Genomic DNA, 19,004 nt, shown 5'->3' with positions numbered 1-19,004 from the left:
TGGGCTGAGAGGGAAGACTTGTGTGTGTTAAAGGCTTTGTCAGCTGTGTCAGAAGTTCCTCACTTCCATTCTATTTTAATCCTCAACTTATGTCTAAGTCCTGTGTGGAGAAACAGTATTTTTTTTCAGTGCTGATGGCTTTGAGTTCTCAGGTTTATCAGAGATTGGAAATGCCAATTTTCGTGACTGCTCATGAAAAATTCCTTCCTTACAATGTCTGGATCTTAAACCACCTTAAAACAGGGCTTGATTCTTTAGAATGGATTTTTTTTAAAATAACAATATTCTGGAATTGGCAGACCTGTGGCCACAACAATTGATTGCAGTGGGAGCTTGGAGATAAATGAGCAGCTTCAGTGGGATTTTGGGGAGTGCTGGGATGTTCCTTTACTCCACTCATCTCCTTGCCTGTGGCTGTAGTATCTTGTCATGGAATCACAGAAAAATTCACCTTGAGAAGGACCTGAGACAGTTTCTAGTTTAACTTTTATTTTTTTTCCTAATCCAGCTCAAGTTCCTCAGGGCATTGTCTGGGCTGGTCCTGGAGCCCTCCAGGGCTGGAGGCTGCACAGGCTCCCTGTGAAATCTCCCCCAGTGCTGCTGACATTCCCACTGACAGCTCCCTTCCCTGAAAATGGGCTGCAGGATCTGCCAGGTCTCCTGGAAGATGTGAATAGAAAGTGGTTGTTCAGTAAGGAAAGCAATCTGTTTATTTTGTGTTTTTGTGCAGGGCTGGAAAGCTGCAGAGTGTCAAAGTGGACACGCTGCTGCTCTGAGGAGCAGAGGTGGCAGGGGATGTGGTTAAAGGGGCTACAGCTCTGCAGGACAGATCTGATAAGGCTGAAAGGACATGCTCCTTCCTCTTCCTTTAGGCTGTTTCCTTTAATTGTGTCTCATTCTTTACAAAATTTCTTTATTCTTACAGTGTGTGAAGCAAAAGGACTTTTTTATGTGGAAGTCTAAGGGTTTCAGTTCTAGCTGTGGAAAAAGGTGGCATTAAATTTGAGTTACAAAGCTCACTGAGCCCTAATAATCCGTGTTCCTTTCAGTATTTCCCTTCTGAACCTGAGTGTGATTGTAACAGGCTGAAATCTTGGTATTAAAGCTCCTCAGATGGAGTTTGTTGTAAAGAAACATTCTCTGGTTCTTCCCTTGAGAAGGGGGAGGGAGAAGGGAGGGAAATAAAAAGTTCCTACCGTGATCCAGATGATTAATGAAATGAAGAAAATACCTGGAACTTCCTAGTGGAACTAATGGACTGATCAGAGCTGGTTGAGTTCATTCCTGCTCCTGTTAATGGGGAGATTTTATTTACCATAATATGGACCCATAATTTGGAAGTTTCACACTTTTACTCCAAGACAGGCTAAAATTCAATGACCTGGGAAAGCCAAGCCTGCTGTTGGAATGGACACTGCACTCTGTTGTCTCTGCTCCCACAGGACTTGCAAAAAAACACACAACTCTGTGGGTTCTTTTGGCTGTCTTTTGTAACATCACTTTCAAAATATGATAAGAAGACAATGGGTTTAATTGTATTTTCTATAGAAAAACTTAAGGTTTTCTGACCCAAGAACTAATTGTAGTTACTCATGTCTGAGTTTACAAAGTCCCAAAGATGAGCATCCTCCTGATTATCTCTGGATTGCAGCAGCACCCCTTAACCTTAACACGCAGCCAACCTCAGAATTTGTATTTGAAGACAAACAGATGTGGAAATAAATCTGTGTCCAGCATTCTCGTCCTCAAAATGGCCAGGAGAAGAATCCACCTGTAGGTATAATTTCTTGTTGACTTGGGATTTGTCTGTAATATCTACTGTATGTTCATCCTTGCCTACAAATATTCTGATATTGAAGTCTTACCAGTTTCAAGCCCTCAGATCTCCAGCACAGTCTGTTTAATGGGGCTTTGTGGGTGCTGCTGTCTTTCCACAGCTCTTTGAAGAAGCCAAGGCTGTTTTATTGCTGGTTGGTTGCCTTCGTCTTGTACGTTTTAAAACTGTTTTCATGTTCGACATCTATGTCCTTTTCTCTTCCAAATTTTCCATGATTATCCAACTGCTTTTCCAGAATTTAATGTCTCAGAAAACCCAGACTTCTCATGAAGCAAAACTTAGAATCTGGAATGTCTGTGCTATGCCTGTTGTGTGTAAATCCCTTTCTTTCATCAAACTTGGTGCTTGTTTAGTTCTGCTGCCATCCCATCACTGCTTTCAGTAATCCTTGAAACCTTTGTCCAGCTTCCTCTTTTGGGGGTCTCATTTCCCAGACAGGACCTTTCTTTCCCAGATTTCTGGGTGATAAGGAAGTTTAAACCTTACCCCTCACACCCCCTGCTCTTCAGGCATTAAATGGAAACATCCCCTTTTAGTTTGCCCCTTTGCATATAACTGGAAATATTTTGGAGAATGCTGAAACAAAGATCCATGAGCTGCTATCACAATATTCCTGTTTGTAATTTACTTATGGGATTTGTTGCTTTTGGTATTTTGGGGTGGGTTGAGCAGTGGGTTTTGGTAAGTGAGTACTGAACCATTTGCAGGGATGTGGTTGTGACCTCCCGGCCTTAGGTACCTCTCTGACTTTTTTGCAGCTGCTCCCCTGCAGTCAGTGCTTTATTCCAGGGAGTTAATAATTCCTCCCAGTCCTCTGAAATCCTGGAATCCATTGCCTGACCACAAATGGTCATTCTCCCATAAGTTGTGTTTGATTCCATTGTGTTGTAACAGAAAGCCAGAAGAAACAAAATACTGTGCAGCTCATTTTTAACATAACTCGGATTTTTACATAAAGAGGGGCACTGTCTTTGTAGGCAGCTCTTTGAATGTTAAGGACTATATAATTTTGGTGATCTAAATGGTAGCTTCATACACAGTCTTCAGTCTTTGGGAGGAAAAAATATTCTCCACTTCAGATGATTATCTGAACAATTAAACCTTTTTATTATACCAATAATAGAAATAATGCTCAAATCTTGAGGGATCACACACCAGGGACACATTTGGCCTGGAGAATCTGCAGGAGGATGAACTTCCCTCTCTCCAGCTGTTCCAGGGTTCTCCTGGAGAGCCATCAAGGTGTAACACATTCAGATCTCTATGTCCTCTAATTTTTTTCACTCATGCTCCTGTTCTCTGTCAGAGTCACAAATCCTGTGTACCTCCTTCCAGGCCTTCTAGAAAAATTTTTAAGTTCTCTAGGCCACCATCTGCCAGGTGAGGAATATCTGTGGCATTAATATATCCCTGACTTCCCCTGATCCCAGCCAAAGGCCCTGTGTGACCTCAAGAGCAGGGAATTTACACCATGAATTTGGGATGGAATTTACTCCATCTTTGTGCTAAATCTGCCAATTTTACCAAAGTATTTGTACAGTGTTTGAGGTATTTACAGCAGAAAATAAATGGGAGAGAAGTTTTCTAGGCCTGAAATCCCTGGAATCTGCATCTGGATCGTGTTTTTCAGAGCTGGGATGTGACGGGAGCTGTTGGTTTTTCAGTGCTCCTAAAATCTGATTGCAACTGTTTGAAAACGAACTGTCACATTGCATAATCTGTGCAGGCTTCAGAGAGCAGAGCTGGGGAAGTGTTACAGGTTTTTTCTGTGGGATTCAGTCCAACTCTGATTATTCAGAGCTCCTTGGATACCTCCAACTACTCCTGTGGATCAGTCAACCAGAGTGAGAAAAAAGAGGCTTCACAATTTCAGTGGGAACAATTAATTGTGACTGTTCTGTTACAGAGGGAAAAGAGGAAAAAAACATTCATTAAAATGATTTTTTTTCCTCAAGCTTGTTAGTTAAATCTGGTGAGGAGCTTGTTCTTTCTTCACATTCAGAGGAGCTCACCAACTTTACAGGGCAAGGACAAAGAAGAGAGAGGCTAAATTAAAAATGGAAACCAAGTAAAACAGAGGGATGGGACAAAACTTTGTAACTTAGACAAGGTTGTCCATTCTGTCTTTCAGGAAGGACTTTTCCAGGGATCAAAGGTCCACATTTACACAGGGCTTCTCCACAGGGCCCATCTAAAGAGGAACACTGGCCTAACATGGAAATTCTCTTTACCATCCCTTTTGGTTTGGAAACTTGGGAGGTTTTTTTGTCCCATGGAGCCACTGGGGTCAGTCAAATGATGAAAAATTCCCTTTTCCTGAGGCTGAGCAGATCCAGGACAATTCCCCCACCCCGAGCTGCCAGCTGGGTCTGGGGAATCATCCCTGACCTTTCCGTGCCTCTTGTTCCAGCCCCGTTCGTGGGATCTGATGATTAACCCAATGAAGTCATGTTTAATCATTTAACCTTCCTCTGCCTGCACTGTGGCACTCACAGGAAATCTATTTCCAAACCCCAAAAAATAAATCATCTTTGAAAGGGACACAGTGAACTAAGGCATCCTGAAATGTTATAAAGAATGAATCACAATTAGCTGAGAGGCCAGTCCAGTCTAGAAACTTTAATTTGGGGGGAAAATGGTTTGCCTGTAAGTAGCTGAACTTTTGTCTCTTTTCATATATAAATATATATAAATAATAATATTTTTTAAAGCAATAAATAGTATTTTTTAAAGCAGTAAGTTATGAAAGTTATTTTCTTTTATTTCAAATGCTTAAAACATGGAGAGAAAAGATTGTTCCCCGTGCAGGCTTTAGAAAAGAAAAAAAAATTTGTTGTGAAATAGGTAAAAGTTGTGAAACTGGGGATTGTATTCTCAGAGAAATGAAACTTTTAAGGCTTTTTTATTGTTGCAGATGTCGCAAAGATTTGTCAAACAAAATTGAAGGAAGGAACCAAAGAGAAATAGTTCTGAATTTGTTTTCAAAGAGTAAATGTTGAGCCTGGAATTCATAGTTTTGTTGCAACCCTGGTAGGTTTATTACCCTGCAAATTTTTCATAGCTGTGATTACATTAGGTCATAGAAAATAGGTACCAAAAAATCTTTAATTTTGGCTTATTTAGAAAATTTGGAAAAAAGGAAGACAAATTACAAGTTCTTGAGTGAAATTTTTAGACTTTAAAATTTTGCTTTCCATGAAGTACTTTGTGATAGACAATGTAAAACCAAAACTTAACAAAGAAAGCTGAGTAATAACTTTAACAAATAAAGTTATGAATTAATAAGGTGAGAAAATTTGCTCCAACATTGGTTTTGGTTTGGGGTTCTTTTTGAAGCAAACTTGTTAAACTTTTTTTAAAGACCTTCATTATTAGCTTTCTTATGTTTTATATGTTTTTAGCTGGAGGGGAAATATTAGTTTCAAGGCAGCCTTGAATTTTGTAGTTGAGAAATGTGAGTGAGGGAAGCTGGTTCTTTTTAAGAAATTTGGTTTAAAATGGTGCACTGTGCTTTACCCTAAGTTAATAGAGTCAATTTAAATATAATTATAATAATATATTTTATTAAAGCAGCCGTGCTGCAAGTATTACTTTATTAGTCTCATTTGCTAGAGAGTTTATTTCCAATTCCAGCTTGTGAAAATGAATACAACAGAGCATTAGCAACACAGTAAAAGATAATGGGGGAATAAATTAAAATCAGAATAGAAACAACTTCCATGCAAATAAATCATGGAGCCATTTGAATAATTGTCTTGGAGTGTTTTATTTTAAAGATACTTTGCCATCAGATTTATGGAACTGCGAGGAAAAAATATTTATTGGCTTATAAAAGTGAAAATATTGCTTCAACCCCGTGAGCTTTGGGAAATAGGAGAGAAAACAGGAACTGCAAATGTCCTGGCCACACTGAGCTGTGTTCCAGAAATCCCTGAGGAGGGAACTATTTCAGGACACCTTTCCCCAGGACAAAATCTGGTTTAGAACTTTTTGGTGTTAAATGAATTTGTAAAGTCCTACAGACTGATTTTCACTTGGGGGAATTGGGAGAGCTGTTGTTTTCCTTGGGGAAAATCCTGGGGATTTGATTCCCTCCACCCCTGTCAGCCCATCCCAAATCCTGAGGGTCCCACTGGAGCTGGGATCCCCTTTTTGGGTTCTGTTTCCTTGGAAATAACCACGAGGGAATTGGGTTTGGAGCAGGAAGTGCCCTGGATGTCGCAAGATTTTTGGGCTCGGTCTTCAGTAAATTGTCGTGTTTTGTTGTTTATAACAATTTGTGTCAGAATTTGCTCTTTTAATGAAAAAAAAACCAACCCAAAACATAAAATTCAGTTTTACTTTCCAGATTGTTTCCTATCAGAATAAGCTCAAGGGTTTGGTGTCAGCCTCACTGGGAGCAGGTTTAATCCCTTGTGTGCTCGGGGGTCCTACAAATTCAATGGGAAAATATCAGGGAAAATTTTCATTAAAAAAGTGAATATTTTATCTCTTCCATTTTGTAATTATGAGCCCAAGGTGTGACTCCTGGTCAAAGTGTGGAAATTCACCTTTATAGGATATTCTAGAGGGGTTTTATATTTCCCTGTGGTTAAAAATGTCCTCCTGATAGATTTAGGAAATCACATTTCTTTAGCATTTTTCTTTCAGTTTTAATTTATTTTTCCAGGCATTAAATACAATAAATAGAATTATTCTGACTAGAATAATAATTGGTTTTTGGGGTTTATTTGATTTTTAAATTGAGAATTTAAATGTTTGAAAGCACAGTAATGGAGAAAAGCTACTACTTGAAAAAGGGATGTAAAAAGAAGCAAATGTTTCATCACAGATCTATTTTTTTTTAATCTGCCACAGAAAATTTTGTCAATTCTACAGCTCAAAATTTGAGTAATAAGCAAGAACATTGTAAAATAATTGTAGTTTTCCTTCTTTGGTGTGTAGTATTTAAGGCTTCAGCAGAACTGTAACAAAGTTAAAATTGCATAAATGTAATTTTTCTGGATTACCCTGCACTTGCATTAATCAATAATTAATAATATTCTACATTCTACTATTCAATAGTAAAGGGTGAGATTTAGAATATCATTGATTATTGATTAAAGTAATTTCCTTGTGTAATTTATTGCATTGCTCCTGGAAAATCAGAATTTTGTTGTTACTTATAGGTTTTTAAAAAGGAATGGATAATTATTTTTTAATGTTTGCTATTCCCAAGGATTCCCAGCTTTCTGGAACTGTTGTGGCCAAGCCTGAGTAGGGAGCACTGACCTTGCTTTTATTTTTCTGGACAGTTTTGCTTCAAAAGAATTTTATCTCCTGTAAATTCCCTTCTCACTTTCAAAGAAACTGCTTGTGAGAATCTTTATCTTTGCTTTTTAAGGCGTTTCCTGGGTGTTTGGCAAATTTTGAGTCTCAGGAGTAAGGACTGATCACAAAATAAAAGGAGGCAGCTTTGTACAGAACAGCTCCAGTCACAGGGGCTGCACCTTCCCTGCTTTTAAAGTAATTTAGGCTCAACTTTATGGATTTTAATGAATTTTACAAGTCTGTTGTAGGCTGTGCCTGGAATTGGCTGTTTTCATTGAGATCCTGAGTCTGGGAGAACAGATCTAAGGATATAATGGGATTATTGTGCTCTTTCTGTTCTCAGAAAGTTCCTTTTTACCCCTGAAAATGGCACTGGAGGAATTAATTCCCTCTGCTTGTTTAAGGTATAAGCAGCACTGACATTCCAAAGATGTGGGGAAATAAATACTGGAAAACCAGTTTCCTTAGCAGTGGGAGCTTAGTGCCTCTCACAGGGTTTGGAAAGACAAAACTCAGTGAATTTCCTCAGGTTTCCACCCCAAGCACCACAACTGTCCCTCTAAACTCAGGGTTTCAAACTGGTCTTTCTGGTTTAAAATTTCTCCCAATTCCTAGCTAGGAAATCCTGGAGATCACACACCTTCTGAGCTCTGTTCAGGTGGGGTTTTCCTCATTAATAACTTTGTTTTCCTGTTTGCAGGACTTTGCTTCCCGGGCTAAACTGGCTGTGCAGAACCTGGTGCAGAAGGTTGGGTTCTTTGGGATCCTGGCCTGTGCCTCGGTGAGTTTTTCCCAGGAAAAGGGAGATTTATGGGCACAGACTGTAGCTTGGATGTCTTGCTATGGAATTCATTTTTGTTTTCAGTTTCTGTGATCTCTGTGGTGCTCAGGAAAACAAAATCTGCTGGAATTGTGTTATGATTTCTTTAGGTGCTGATGTATTTGACATTCTTGACATCCTCAAATCCAGAGGTGTGATGGATTGGAGAGTGGAAAACCACCTGCAGAAATCCTGATTAGGGTGTTCATCCATTCCAGTCCTCCCAAATCTGTTCTTTGGGTCATTAGGAACCAGAGAGGACAGAAAAAGAAACAAATTTCAATCATGGCTGTGGAGCTACAAACTGCTCATGGCTTTTTTAATCAAGAGGTGAAAGGAGCATCTCCAGTGATGCTATTTTAGTTTTGAGTAGGATAATGCTCTTCTTTCAGAATAAAAAAAATAATACTGCAGGTTTAAATCTCTCTGGAACTGGTAGGAATTGTGTGCCTTGTTCTCCATCCCACACACAAACTGTGGGACCCCCCCAGTCCCATTTTTCTGGAATAACCACAACATTACCCAGCTGCTGAGGCTTTCACTCCACACTTGTCCAGCATCTCTTGGTTTCCTAAACTGTAGAGATGACACAGCCAACTGCTTGCTCAAATGTGGGTAACCTGTGTTAGAATTAATCTGATTACAGTTGCTGACATAAAGCTCCTGCTCACTAATCCTTTGAAATGTCTTAATGTTTAGAGCAGAGTTGTAGCCTTCAAGCTGCTCCTTAAATCCTCCCAGCCAGGGAGCTCTCAGGAGCTGCCCCCTGCTCTGACTCAGTCCTGGGACACATCCCTGCCCCAGCTATTCCCTGTCCTTGTCACCACCACAGCTTGGAGGTGGCAGGGATGAGTGACAGGGCAAGGTAGAGGAATGGAGAGCAGGAGGAAGGAGTTGGTAAACACGAGAGGTGCTGTAAACACCCCCGGAGTTCCTGCTTAGTAATATTTAAACATTTGCTTAACTTCTTCCCCACTTTGCTGCCCAGGCCCTGAGCTGCAGCTGGGCTGGGGGAGGGATGAGGAGCCACCAGGGCACACCTGGGGGTTTGTAAATGTGCTCACACAACAGCTGCAGGAGAAATGGAGACGTGAAAGGATCCAGAGGCCTTGGAAGAGCAGGAATGCAGAGCTGTCCCTTTGTGTGGCACCTCTGGTTGAGGAAGGGGAAGGAAAGAGCCCCCCACTTGTGCTCCTTGCATTTGGCTGTGCCCCCATGAGCCCAAGGGCTTTGACTCAGGGCTTCTCTCTGCTTCTCTCTGCTCTACCAGGTGTCTCCCTTGTAATGGTCATCTTCCTTCTGGATTTTAGGCAGAGTTTGATTTGATGTGTTTTTTACGAGTGGAGAACTTGCTGGTGAAGTGGTAATGACTGTCCCAGCTGTGGGTCCTTGTCTCTCAAGTGATGTCTTCCAAATGCTTTGTAAAAACACCATCAAATGGAAATTAATATTCTGCAAGTTTACCCAGTGAAGTCAACTGACTGTCATGTTGTTTGGTGGCAATAAGGAAGTCAGGATTGTCTGGAGTTTATTTCTATATAAAGGCAGCTCTGGGGAAGGAACAAAACAAGAATCAGCCCCCAAGTTCCTCGCTGTGACTTGTGAGAATTTTCCCTCTTGTCTTTTAATTTTTTTAAGCAATTTTCAGTAACAAGCACAGAGAAATCCTTGCTGGCTGCTCAGCCACCCTCCTGGGGATGTGCTGAGTAACTTGTGCCCGTGGTGTGCTGTACCCACAGCACCCTGCCCCAAACCCGCTGCGGGGATTAAAGCGTTCTGTGAACCGACAAGAAACCCTGGGAGCAGCCAGCCAGGAACACCCTGGAGACCTGGAGCAGCCTGGGCTCCCAGGAGCAGGATGGAGTCAATCATTGACCAGCTCCCGTGCCCAGAGCAGCTGGCCAGGTGGAGCCTGCTCAGGGACCGTTCCGGCCAGCGTTAGAGCCCGCTTCACATTTCTTCCTCTGCAGGTGCTGTTGTGGCTGCTCATAAATCTGAATTGCTGCTCTCCAACAGTCCACTGAACCCTTTCTCACAGGTTGCAGGCTTGGTGGCAGAATGTGCTTTTTTCTTTCCCAATCTGCACTCTTTATTTCTTTCTTTAAGTCACAAAACACCAGCAGTGCTGCAGTTTGTCACCCCAGTACCACGCTGCTCCTGGGAGTGACCCTGCTCAGACACTGCCCCTGTGCTCCAGGCTGAGAGGGAAAGGTTGGAATTCAGATACTTTCTTGGTTTCATTTCAAAAATATTTTACAGATAGTATCACAATACAAAAAGTCAGGCCAGCAGTTTAATAATAATAAAAAATTCTTTTAATTTTAAATGAAATGCATATGCTTAATAAAATCTAATCAGTGCTTTAAAACTGGATACATATGACTATAAATGCCAGTTTTTCATGTAGTTTCTCAGCTGGAAATCACTGGGGATCAGTTGGATCTCTGGCTTCCAAGAGTGATGTGCTTGTCAGAGAGAAAATTTGATAAATCACTAAAAATGGCTTTGCTGTGGTTTCTGTGCATTTCACATGGAAAACTTTTCATTAGCTTTTTTCAGGATCCAGGGGTAAGGAGGGACCATGAGAGTGGAATTGTCTGGGACATTGTCTAGCTGAATCCCAGAGACTTAAGTTATGTGGTGCGACATCAACATTTTTGTAATTATTTAGACACAAGAGTTTTGGATCAAGTTGGAGAAGGGGAAACTGTTCATTTTTCAAAATTTCAGAGTCTGTCGTGTTCCTGTCCATCCAGTGTGTGCTGTAATTCCTGAACCTCTTTCCCTTGCACTCCACAGATTCCAAACCCCCTGTTTGACCTGGCTGGGATAACTTGTGGCCACTTTCTGGTTCCCTTCTGGACTTTCTTCGGTGCAACCTTGATTGGAAAAGCCGTGATTAAAATGCACATCCAGGCAAGTGCTGCTGCTCCCTCGGGGCTGGAGAGGGTGAAACCTTTGATTCTTTCCCTGCCTGTTCCACTGTGTTCCTTGGGAATGAATCCTGGAGTCTCCTGAGTATTGGAAATTAATTTGGTGCAAGGGATTTACAATAAAGGCACTGCTGGGCTCCTCCAAACTGAGGCAAGTGAGTAATTTATAGCTGCTGACCGGCTCAGGAAATTGGTGGTTAGCCAAGGTATTTACCTTGCCTTTACCAGACTGCCAGGGCTCCACTCGCACTGAACTGGCCTTTTTGGTAGCAAACACTCATTTGCACTTTGAAATGCCCTTTTTAGCTCAGTGAGAAAATCCCACAGAGCCCCACGCGGCAGGGCCAGCCCGGTTTGGGCAGATTTGCCTCAGTTTTGGGGCTGGGGCAGCGATTTTTGGTGTCCCAGGTCATTTGGAAAGGGCCTGGCTCTGGTGGGCCCCGTTTTTCCTGCTCGCTCAGGGCCGTGCCAGATGTGCTGAGTTTGACAATCCAGTTGTTTTCACAAAATGTTGAGTTTTGCTTGTGAATGCGTCACCCTGGTCCAAGGAGAGATGAAGTTTTGATTCTCTGGAGGATTTTCTGGTGTGGTCAGGGCTGTAGCATGAACTACGTCGCTCTGTTTGGGATGTTTTCAGCTGAGTTTGGGTTTTTGCAGTGCCTGTTTCTCTGTTGTTTGGAAATCTCTGCTGTGACTCCCATCAAAATAGCAGAAGCTTTTAATATAAAATAATTCGTGGTATGGCCTCATCAAGCTGCTTTAAAATCTTTATTTTGCCCTAAACACAAGCTTTTTTTCTTCCCATTATTTTTTAAATGGTTATTTTATTTTGCCCAGTGCTTGAACAGAAAACAATAAATAGATTTGGAAATTCTTCCATTTTTTGGGATAGAACAACTTTTTCTCATACTTACTTTTGTATTATCTGAATTTTCTTCTGCTTTTAAATCCGTGTGTTGCTAAAATGTGTTCTGGCAGCACAGAAAAGTGAAATAATATTAGATTAATATTCCTTTTATTATTTTAATTGCCTTGTTCAGCTACCACAGTGTTATCTGTGTAATTTATAGTGCTCCACACTCAGATCCCATGTAAGTGAAAAAACATTTCCTAGTGCCTCGTACAGTTGGTAAATCATCTTATTTTGTAATAGGCTCAGCTTTTAGAATTCTCTTTTTCAAGCACACCCTTGTGCAATAGCCTTGATTTTTTGGAGTGATCTGGCTGAACTTGGAATTTAGGAAATGTGAGAGTCATGGAAAAGGCTTTTAATGCAATGTTCAGACAGGAAGTGAGTGACTGGTGCAGTGGCCACCCCGGGAAAATTATGTCAATTTTATTTAATTTCCTTTTTTCATTCCAATTTGCATTAGAACAACAACTAGTGTTAATGAATTTGTGGTTAGTAAGAAATTAAGAGCGGTTCTGTTCTATAAAATTACATCAGATAAATCATGGACTTGGGGTTAAAGGTTAAAATTATCTTGTAAGGTTGAAAAACTATTAAACTATGTTAATAATTTTTAATATGATTAAATATTATATTTGGAATTTTAGCTTCACGGCTACAGGTTTGGTTTCTATTTAGGAGCAAAACTTGGTAGGTTAGATTTTTATATTTAATAGTACTCTGATAAGTTGTTTTTATGAAGTTTTTGGATACATTTTGGCTTAGGGTTAGGACTGTGATTATTCTGTTTTATCACAGTCTCACAGGTGCCCAAAGGCTCTTCCTTTGTTCTTCACTGAGTATTTTTGTGTTGTTTCTGTCTGAATCAGGGGACTAACACACATTATTTTTCCCCTCTGATCTGGAAGGCCTCGTGTTTGTGTGAGGGGCTGTGAATTTCTCTGGCTGTTTTTCCATGCAAACATTGTTGATGGAGTAAAATGACCTTGAGCTCCTGGGAATGGGAGTTTGGGGAGGATGAGAATGGGCAGCACCAGGCTACAGAAACACTGCAAGAAATGCAAACTGTGAGAAAACAGAGGCAGAAAGTGAACAGCTTTTTTCTTTTTTGAGGAGAATGTTGAAAACTAAAGAGGAGAGGAGGGAAAGCTGGGGAGGAGCTGTTTGGGAAGGAACACAAAGTGTCCCCCAGTGTCTGTGCTTCCCTAGGGCTTTCTGTGACTGCTCTTTCCTTCCCACAGAAACTCTTCGTTATTATCACCTTCAGCAAACACATCGTGGAGCAGATGGTGGCCCTCATCGGGTGAGTAATTCCCCAGCTCAGTAATTAATACCTGCACCCGTTAAGTGGAAAAATACTGGAGGAGGCAGCTGGGATGTGCTGAGGCTGTGCTTTGTTCCAGGCTTTGCCCCACACAGGGTTTGGGTCTCACTTGCAGCTCCTTCCCCCAGGCCTTGGAAAATTTTGCTGGCCCCGAGGCTCAGGGTTGTGGGATCAGCACTGAACCTTCACCCCAAACCAAGATTCAGCTCTTCCACTCACAGATCCCTGCATTTCTAGCTGCAAATGGCATGTTTGCCCTGGATTTTCTGCAGTGGTGTAGTGGGATCCTGTGGCAAAAAATGAGAACATTTGTAGAAAATTATATTTATAGGAAAAAAACCCCACAGAATTCTGTGATTCCTTATTAAAAACCTGAGATTTTATGCAGCGTTCCAGGTTGACAATAAACATCCTCCTTAACTGGAAGTACCTTACACATTTACAACATCAAATCTCTCATAAAACATCAGAATGAGAAATTTGGTGGGGGGGGTTTGATCCCCATTCTGTTAAATTCGGTAGAAAGGGATAAAGTGTCCTGATTTTGAGACAGTTTGGTTTGGGTTTTTTTAAACTAAAATTCATCCAACCTAATATAAATCCATAAAATTAATTTTAAGGTGTTCTGGATTTTCCAAGGTTTCTTCTCTGAGGTAAATGGATGTTTGGCTGTCCACAGTGTAATGACTATTTTCACATAAAAGCCACACACCTCAAGACAAGTTTAATGGGGAGGAATGTCTGGAAATAATTCCTTTTAAAACAAAACTCCAAGCAGTGATGCTGTACAAAGAAAAGGAGTCTCAGAAGAACCTTGCAGGGCATTTCACTGATGAAACAAATCCTGGCTTTATTATTCCTGATCTTCTGCTCTGTACCAAAACACAAAATTAATTTTTTGCTTAATAACTGTTTAATGTTCTAAATTAACATTATTTTGAAAAAGGGAGGGAGAGAGAAAAATGTGGTTTCTTTTAAGCATCCTGAGTTTTTCTCAGCATCAATCACTCCAGACAGTTTGATCTGCCCCTAGCTCAGGTACATTTCCAAGGATTTACTCTCCTGTGGATGCTTGGAGCCAAACCCAGTAGATTTTTCCTACTTCATCTGTCTTGGAGATAATTTTGCATTGAATTACTTTGAATGCATTCACAGGAGCTCTGCTGGATTCAGGTTTTATTGGAGGGTTGATGTCAGAGTTAAAAAATGTTCCTGGGAGACAGTGAGATTTTTGGAATGTCCCGGTATCCTTGACTTTTCTCAAGCTGTCTCCAGCATTACCTCATCAATTTCTGTTAGAGGGGAGCCTCAAACATGTTAAACAATACCTTGCTCTAAAAGCCCTATTATTGAATTAAAACAGAGCTCTGTTTAATGGTCAGTAACTTTATTTTAATCAAATTCTATCCACCACAATGACTTTTAGACTTTCTTTGTCTGGGCTGTTGCTCTTAAACAATAGGAAATATCTGAGCACAATGGCTGAAAATAATGAACATACTGATATCCAGGATAAATGGAACCTAGACAAAAGATTAAGTTGTGAGATAAAGTCTGAGAATATCTGATTTTATAAGCCAGGAAGAATTTCTTGACAATTTTGTGATTTTTTTAGTCAAAAAGCAAAACTGATTCATGTGCAGACCTTGTTCTTTATTGTCACTGGATGCTGCTGGGTCCTTCACTGAGCCTGCCATAACCAGGCTGCTTTAATATCATTTAATTTGATTTTACAGTTTTGTGTAGGTCTCCATTACAAACAGATCATAAAATACTTTTTCTATTAATTGAATAAAAAAGGAAATGGAAAAGAAAACACGGCAGGAAGTTAAGAAGCTGTTCACAGAAAAATTTAAATTTTTGTAGAATTTTTTGGTGGAAGAACAAAAGCAGAACAGAGGGTGAATGGTGGCAACAAACCCTGTTGGGAGTGAGGGAGATAAGTGGGTTTGAGAAGTGGGTTTGGTGTGAGGTGGAAATCCAAGCTGGGGAGGATTTCCAGAGGTGCTGGAAGTCACTGGGGCTGGAAATTACCAGCCTGTTCCACCAGCTCCTGCTCTGAGCTGCTGCCTCAGTGCTGGGAGAGGATCCTGCTCCCCCCAGGCTGTGCTCCCTGAGCTTTGGTGAGGGAAGATGCTCTGGATTCTGTCACTCCAACAAGAGTTTATTGCTGATTTTATTCAAATATTTAATTATTGTGTGTGTTGTTGGGGTTTTTTGGCTGCTCCATCTTTCCATTCCTGTTTTTTACCTACAGCTGCAGGGCTGTTTGTGAAGTCACACCCTGCAAAGTGCTTCAGAGCAGGATGATGCTTTCTGGGAAGTGGCAGTTTTAATGTGGATTAAGAATTCCCAGAAAACTACTGAAGAAGTAGTTCTCAAAGCACACAGCATCCACTAAACTGTGCCCATCCATTCTGGTGGGAAATGGTCAGAATGAAAAAGAAAAAAAATAAAACAAAACTTTTTTTTAAGTAGAAAATCTGCTGGCACAGATTCCCTCTGGCTGTGGTTAATGATGAACTCCTGGGCTGGAGTTTCTGGGGTTGTTCCTGCAAGAGGTGCTCAGGTCCAGGGGTGGATCCTACAGCAAAAACAGTGAATTCCTACCTGTAAATCAGAATCCCAGCATGGTTGGGGTTGGGAGGGATCCTAAAGCTCATCCAGTCCCATCCCACACCTTCCACTGTTCCAGGCTGCTCCAAGCCCCATCCACCTGGCCCGGGACACTTCAGGGATGAGGCAGCCACAGCCTCTCTGCCTTGTTACTTCTAAAAGACTCAGGTAATTACTGAGTGAATAAACTGATTTGGAGTTAAAACAGAAGCCAGTGAGGTTTTACTATTTTGATTTTTAAGTCCCTTCTCGTGGGTGTAACCTCTGAGAATCCAACAAACTCTGCAAAATGCACCCAAAAATAGCAGTGCTCCTGAAGTGTCCTTAACCCAGTGGTTTTTGTGGAACAGCTTTCCACTCTTCCCAGCTCTGCAGGGCACTGAGAGTGATTGCACAGCTGACAGAAAAGCAGTTTTTTGGTCACAGGTACTGGAAGCCTGGACAAACCAGTTTGTTGCTATTTCTTGTGCCATAATTCTTTGCTTACAACTTAATCTCAGTTGATGCTGGTAAAGGGAGCGTGGTGTTCCTTTCACCAAAAAAGCACAAATGAGATCATGATGGCTGAGGTAACTGGAAAGTTTGCTTAAAGATGGTTGGGGTTTTTTTAGTCAAAAATAATTTACAATACAGGTTGAGGTTATTTCTTTAGAACACAAGGCAAGAAGTGATAAAGGGACAACCAGAAATCTTGTCCTGGGGTGGAAGAGCTGAGCAGTGGCTTCACAACCTCCTGGGAGCAATTTTGGAAGGTTAAACCAACACCTCTGCCCTTGTTGGTTCTAAACCCAACAACCTTCCTGCCACAGGTCCATCAGAAACCTGGGGGACGTGTTCTGAGCACAAGAGAGCAGCTCCAAAAATGGCTTTGGTGCCCTGAAAGGGACACAGACAGGGCTGAAACTTGAGGAGCTTTGGTGTTGAAAGCCTTCCAGTGGATCACAACAGAATTAGAAGAGTTTATTTGCAAAAGGCTTGAAGGATTTAACTCTGAATAAGCAAGGGTTTTTTTCCCAAAATTGAGTTAAAAACAACAACAAAAAAAGAATCTTTAAAAAGCAAGCAGAAGTTTCGTTCCAAAGAGCAGCAGTGAGCAGAGCTAAGGACGGCAGGTCAGAGATGTTGCAATTCCTAATTTTGAAAGCATTGACTTAACATTACAGAATGTCCCAAGGAAGAAAGCCCTGGAGCCTCCTGGACTGCCTGGGCATTGGAGCGTGGCTCAGGTGGAAACCACGTCAAACCTGGGCCCATTTCAGCTTTGTAACCTCCACCAAGATCTTTCCTTTCCTCATCTCATAAAGCAAATGAAGCTGCCAAGGAGCCTTTTAATCCCAAAACCTTCCTGTTGACCCTGACCATAAACCAGACTTATTTTCTGCGACTTCAGAGCTGTGGGCACAGAAAACAGCTCAGCTCCAGAGCTGTGCTGAGGCCGAGGGTGGTGCTGGGAGCTGGGGGCTCTGGTTGCTCCTCAGGGGCTGGGGAGCCCAGGTTTGGCTGGAAAGGGAGCTGGGTCCAGCTTTGGGAAGCCTCAACTCCCAGGATTCAGGTTTTGGTCAGTCCCAACTCCCAGGATTCAGGCTTTGGTCAGACCCAACTCCCAGGATTCAAGTTTTGGTCACTCTCAGCTCCCAGGATTCAGGTTTTGGCAGCCCTAGGTTTCCCTGAGCCTAACCCAGGCTTTGAGCAGCCCCAGCCCCAGGTTTCCCTAAGCTTAAGGCAGGTTTTGGGCAGCCCCAGCTTCCAGGGCTGAGTCAGACTCAGGCTGAGCCCCTCTGAGTCACTGCAAGGTCCTGCTGGTGGTGGAGCCTCAGGGAAGTGGATGGTTTAAATACTGTGAGAATCTTTATCAGCACAGGAAATGACAGCTCATTAAAATACTAACCGTTGAGCCAGTTTAGATCACTGTCTGGAAAAAGATTAACCATTGAAGGCTCACAGGGCTCACAGGAAGAAAGGTGCCCTGTTGAGCAAGGGACACGTTATGCAAATGAAATCAGCTTTGCTAATTGGCCAGTGGCATAAAAATATTTCCACTGGAATCTATTTTTCAGTGGTTTTTAAAATATCTGACTTCCAAAGAAGTCAATACCACCTTGCTGGAGTGAAACTTCTGAGGGAGGGGTGGCTAAAATACCCTAAATACTAAAACACTAAAATTCAGTTCCTGTTCCTAAATGTTTTATTGCTTTGGAGCTGCAGGATGGATTTTTCTTGTGTTCTTATAGGGGAATGGAGAAATGGGGATCTCATACAATTGGTGTTGGTGGGATTATTTAATGTTTTCCATAAATGTTGGGAAGGTGAAAGCCTTTGCCTTCCCCCTCTGGCCTGGCTGTCAATAATCTAATTGAAATAAATTATTTGAAATGAGTTGAAGGTGTGGATAGGGAGGAGCCCATTCCTTTCTTTGTGGGATCCTTCAGTGCCACTTCCCTCCCTTTTCTGCAGCAGGAGATAATCCCTGGCTTGGGCAGTGTCAAACCCACCGGGGTTTGCTGCTCCTGTGTCCTGTTGTCTTCATTTGGAATTGTGGTGCCATTTCCCAAAGGATGTTTTTCTCTGGCTGTTTCAGCCCCAAAAACTGAATCTGGCCAAAACCTGCTGGTGTTTGCCCCGAGTGTGTCTGAGGGAAAGGGATTTTCCAAGCTGAGGGATATTGTGAATATTGGAGGGATTATCCATAAAGTGGGGCTGTGACTCAATATTGCATCACCTTCCCCAGGTGTGTCCAGCCTTGTTTGCACCTTCTGTTCCCCCACAGAGCTCTGCTTTCCCTCCAGGTTAGAATTTCCGTGATTAAATTAAATTAAATTAAATTAACTCCTGTATTTGTGCCCCCTCTCCCCCAGTGATCCCAGTTTCCTGAGCATCCCACGGGGGTGGATCCCAGTTATTCCCAGGGCTCAGACTTGGGGCTGTCTGAGCTGAGGTTCTCATTCACATCTTTGATTTCCATCAGGATCAGTTTAAGAACAGCTCATGGTTATTAATCAGCTGCTTCAGCATCACTTGGTGTTCAAGGCCTCTAATAAATGGGAAACTTCCATAAACTTTCAAATCTTCATTCATGAAAAATCCCATGGTTTTATTCCCAAAATTTGAGTCTACAGTGGCAGCTTCTTTTTTTCAGAAAACACTTGTGAATTCTAACATTTCTCTCTGGACAAGTGAACAAATATCCACGTGTGATTTAATAAAATGGGAATTTTATTTCCTAATTTATGGCATGACCAATTTTTTGTGAGATA

The 19,004-nt window shown here is 41.7% G+C and overlaps 1 protein-coding gene across 4 annotated transcripts in view; it reads left to right on the top strand.

Annotated features, from left to right (window-relative positions):
* Window positions 1–19,004, top strand: part of VMP1 (vacuole membrane protein 1) — a 59,362-nt gene that overhangs the window by 34,837 nt on the left and 5,521 nt on the right. For all 4 annotated transcript variants that reach the window (XM_014255107.2, XM_005525708.3, XM_088066111.1 and 1 more), the window contains 3 exons: window positions 7,848–7,928; window positions 10,767–10,883; window positions 13,052–13,113. In XM_014255107.2, coding sequence (XP_014110582.1) covers window positions 7,848–7,928; window positions 10,767–10,883; window positions 13,052–13,113 — 260 coding nt within the window. The remainder of the gene's footprint in view (window positions 1–7,847; window positions 7,929–10,766; window positions 10,884–13,051; window positions 13,114–19,004) is intronic.

Source organism: Pseudopodoces humilis, chromosome 23, assembly GCF_049639895.1.
Source record: "Pseudopodoces humilis isolate 2021_Gansu_Grassland_sample_001 chromosome 23, ASM4963989v1, whole genome shotgun sequence".
NCBI classification, from domain to species: domain Eukaryota; kingdom Metazoa; phylum Chordata; class Aves; order Passeriformes; family Paridae; genus Pseudopodoces; species Pseudopodoces humilis.
The sequence above is the reverse complement of the archived record's forward strand: the minus strand, read 5'-3'. Positions and strand labels throughout refer to the sequence as shown.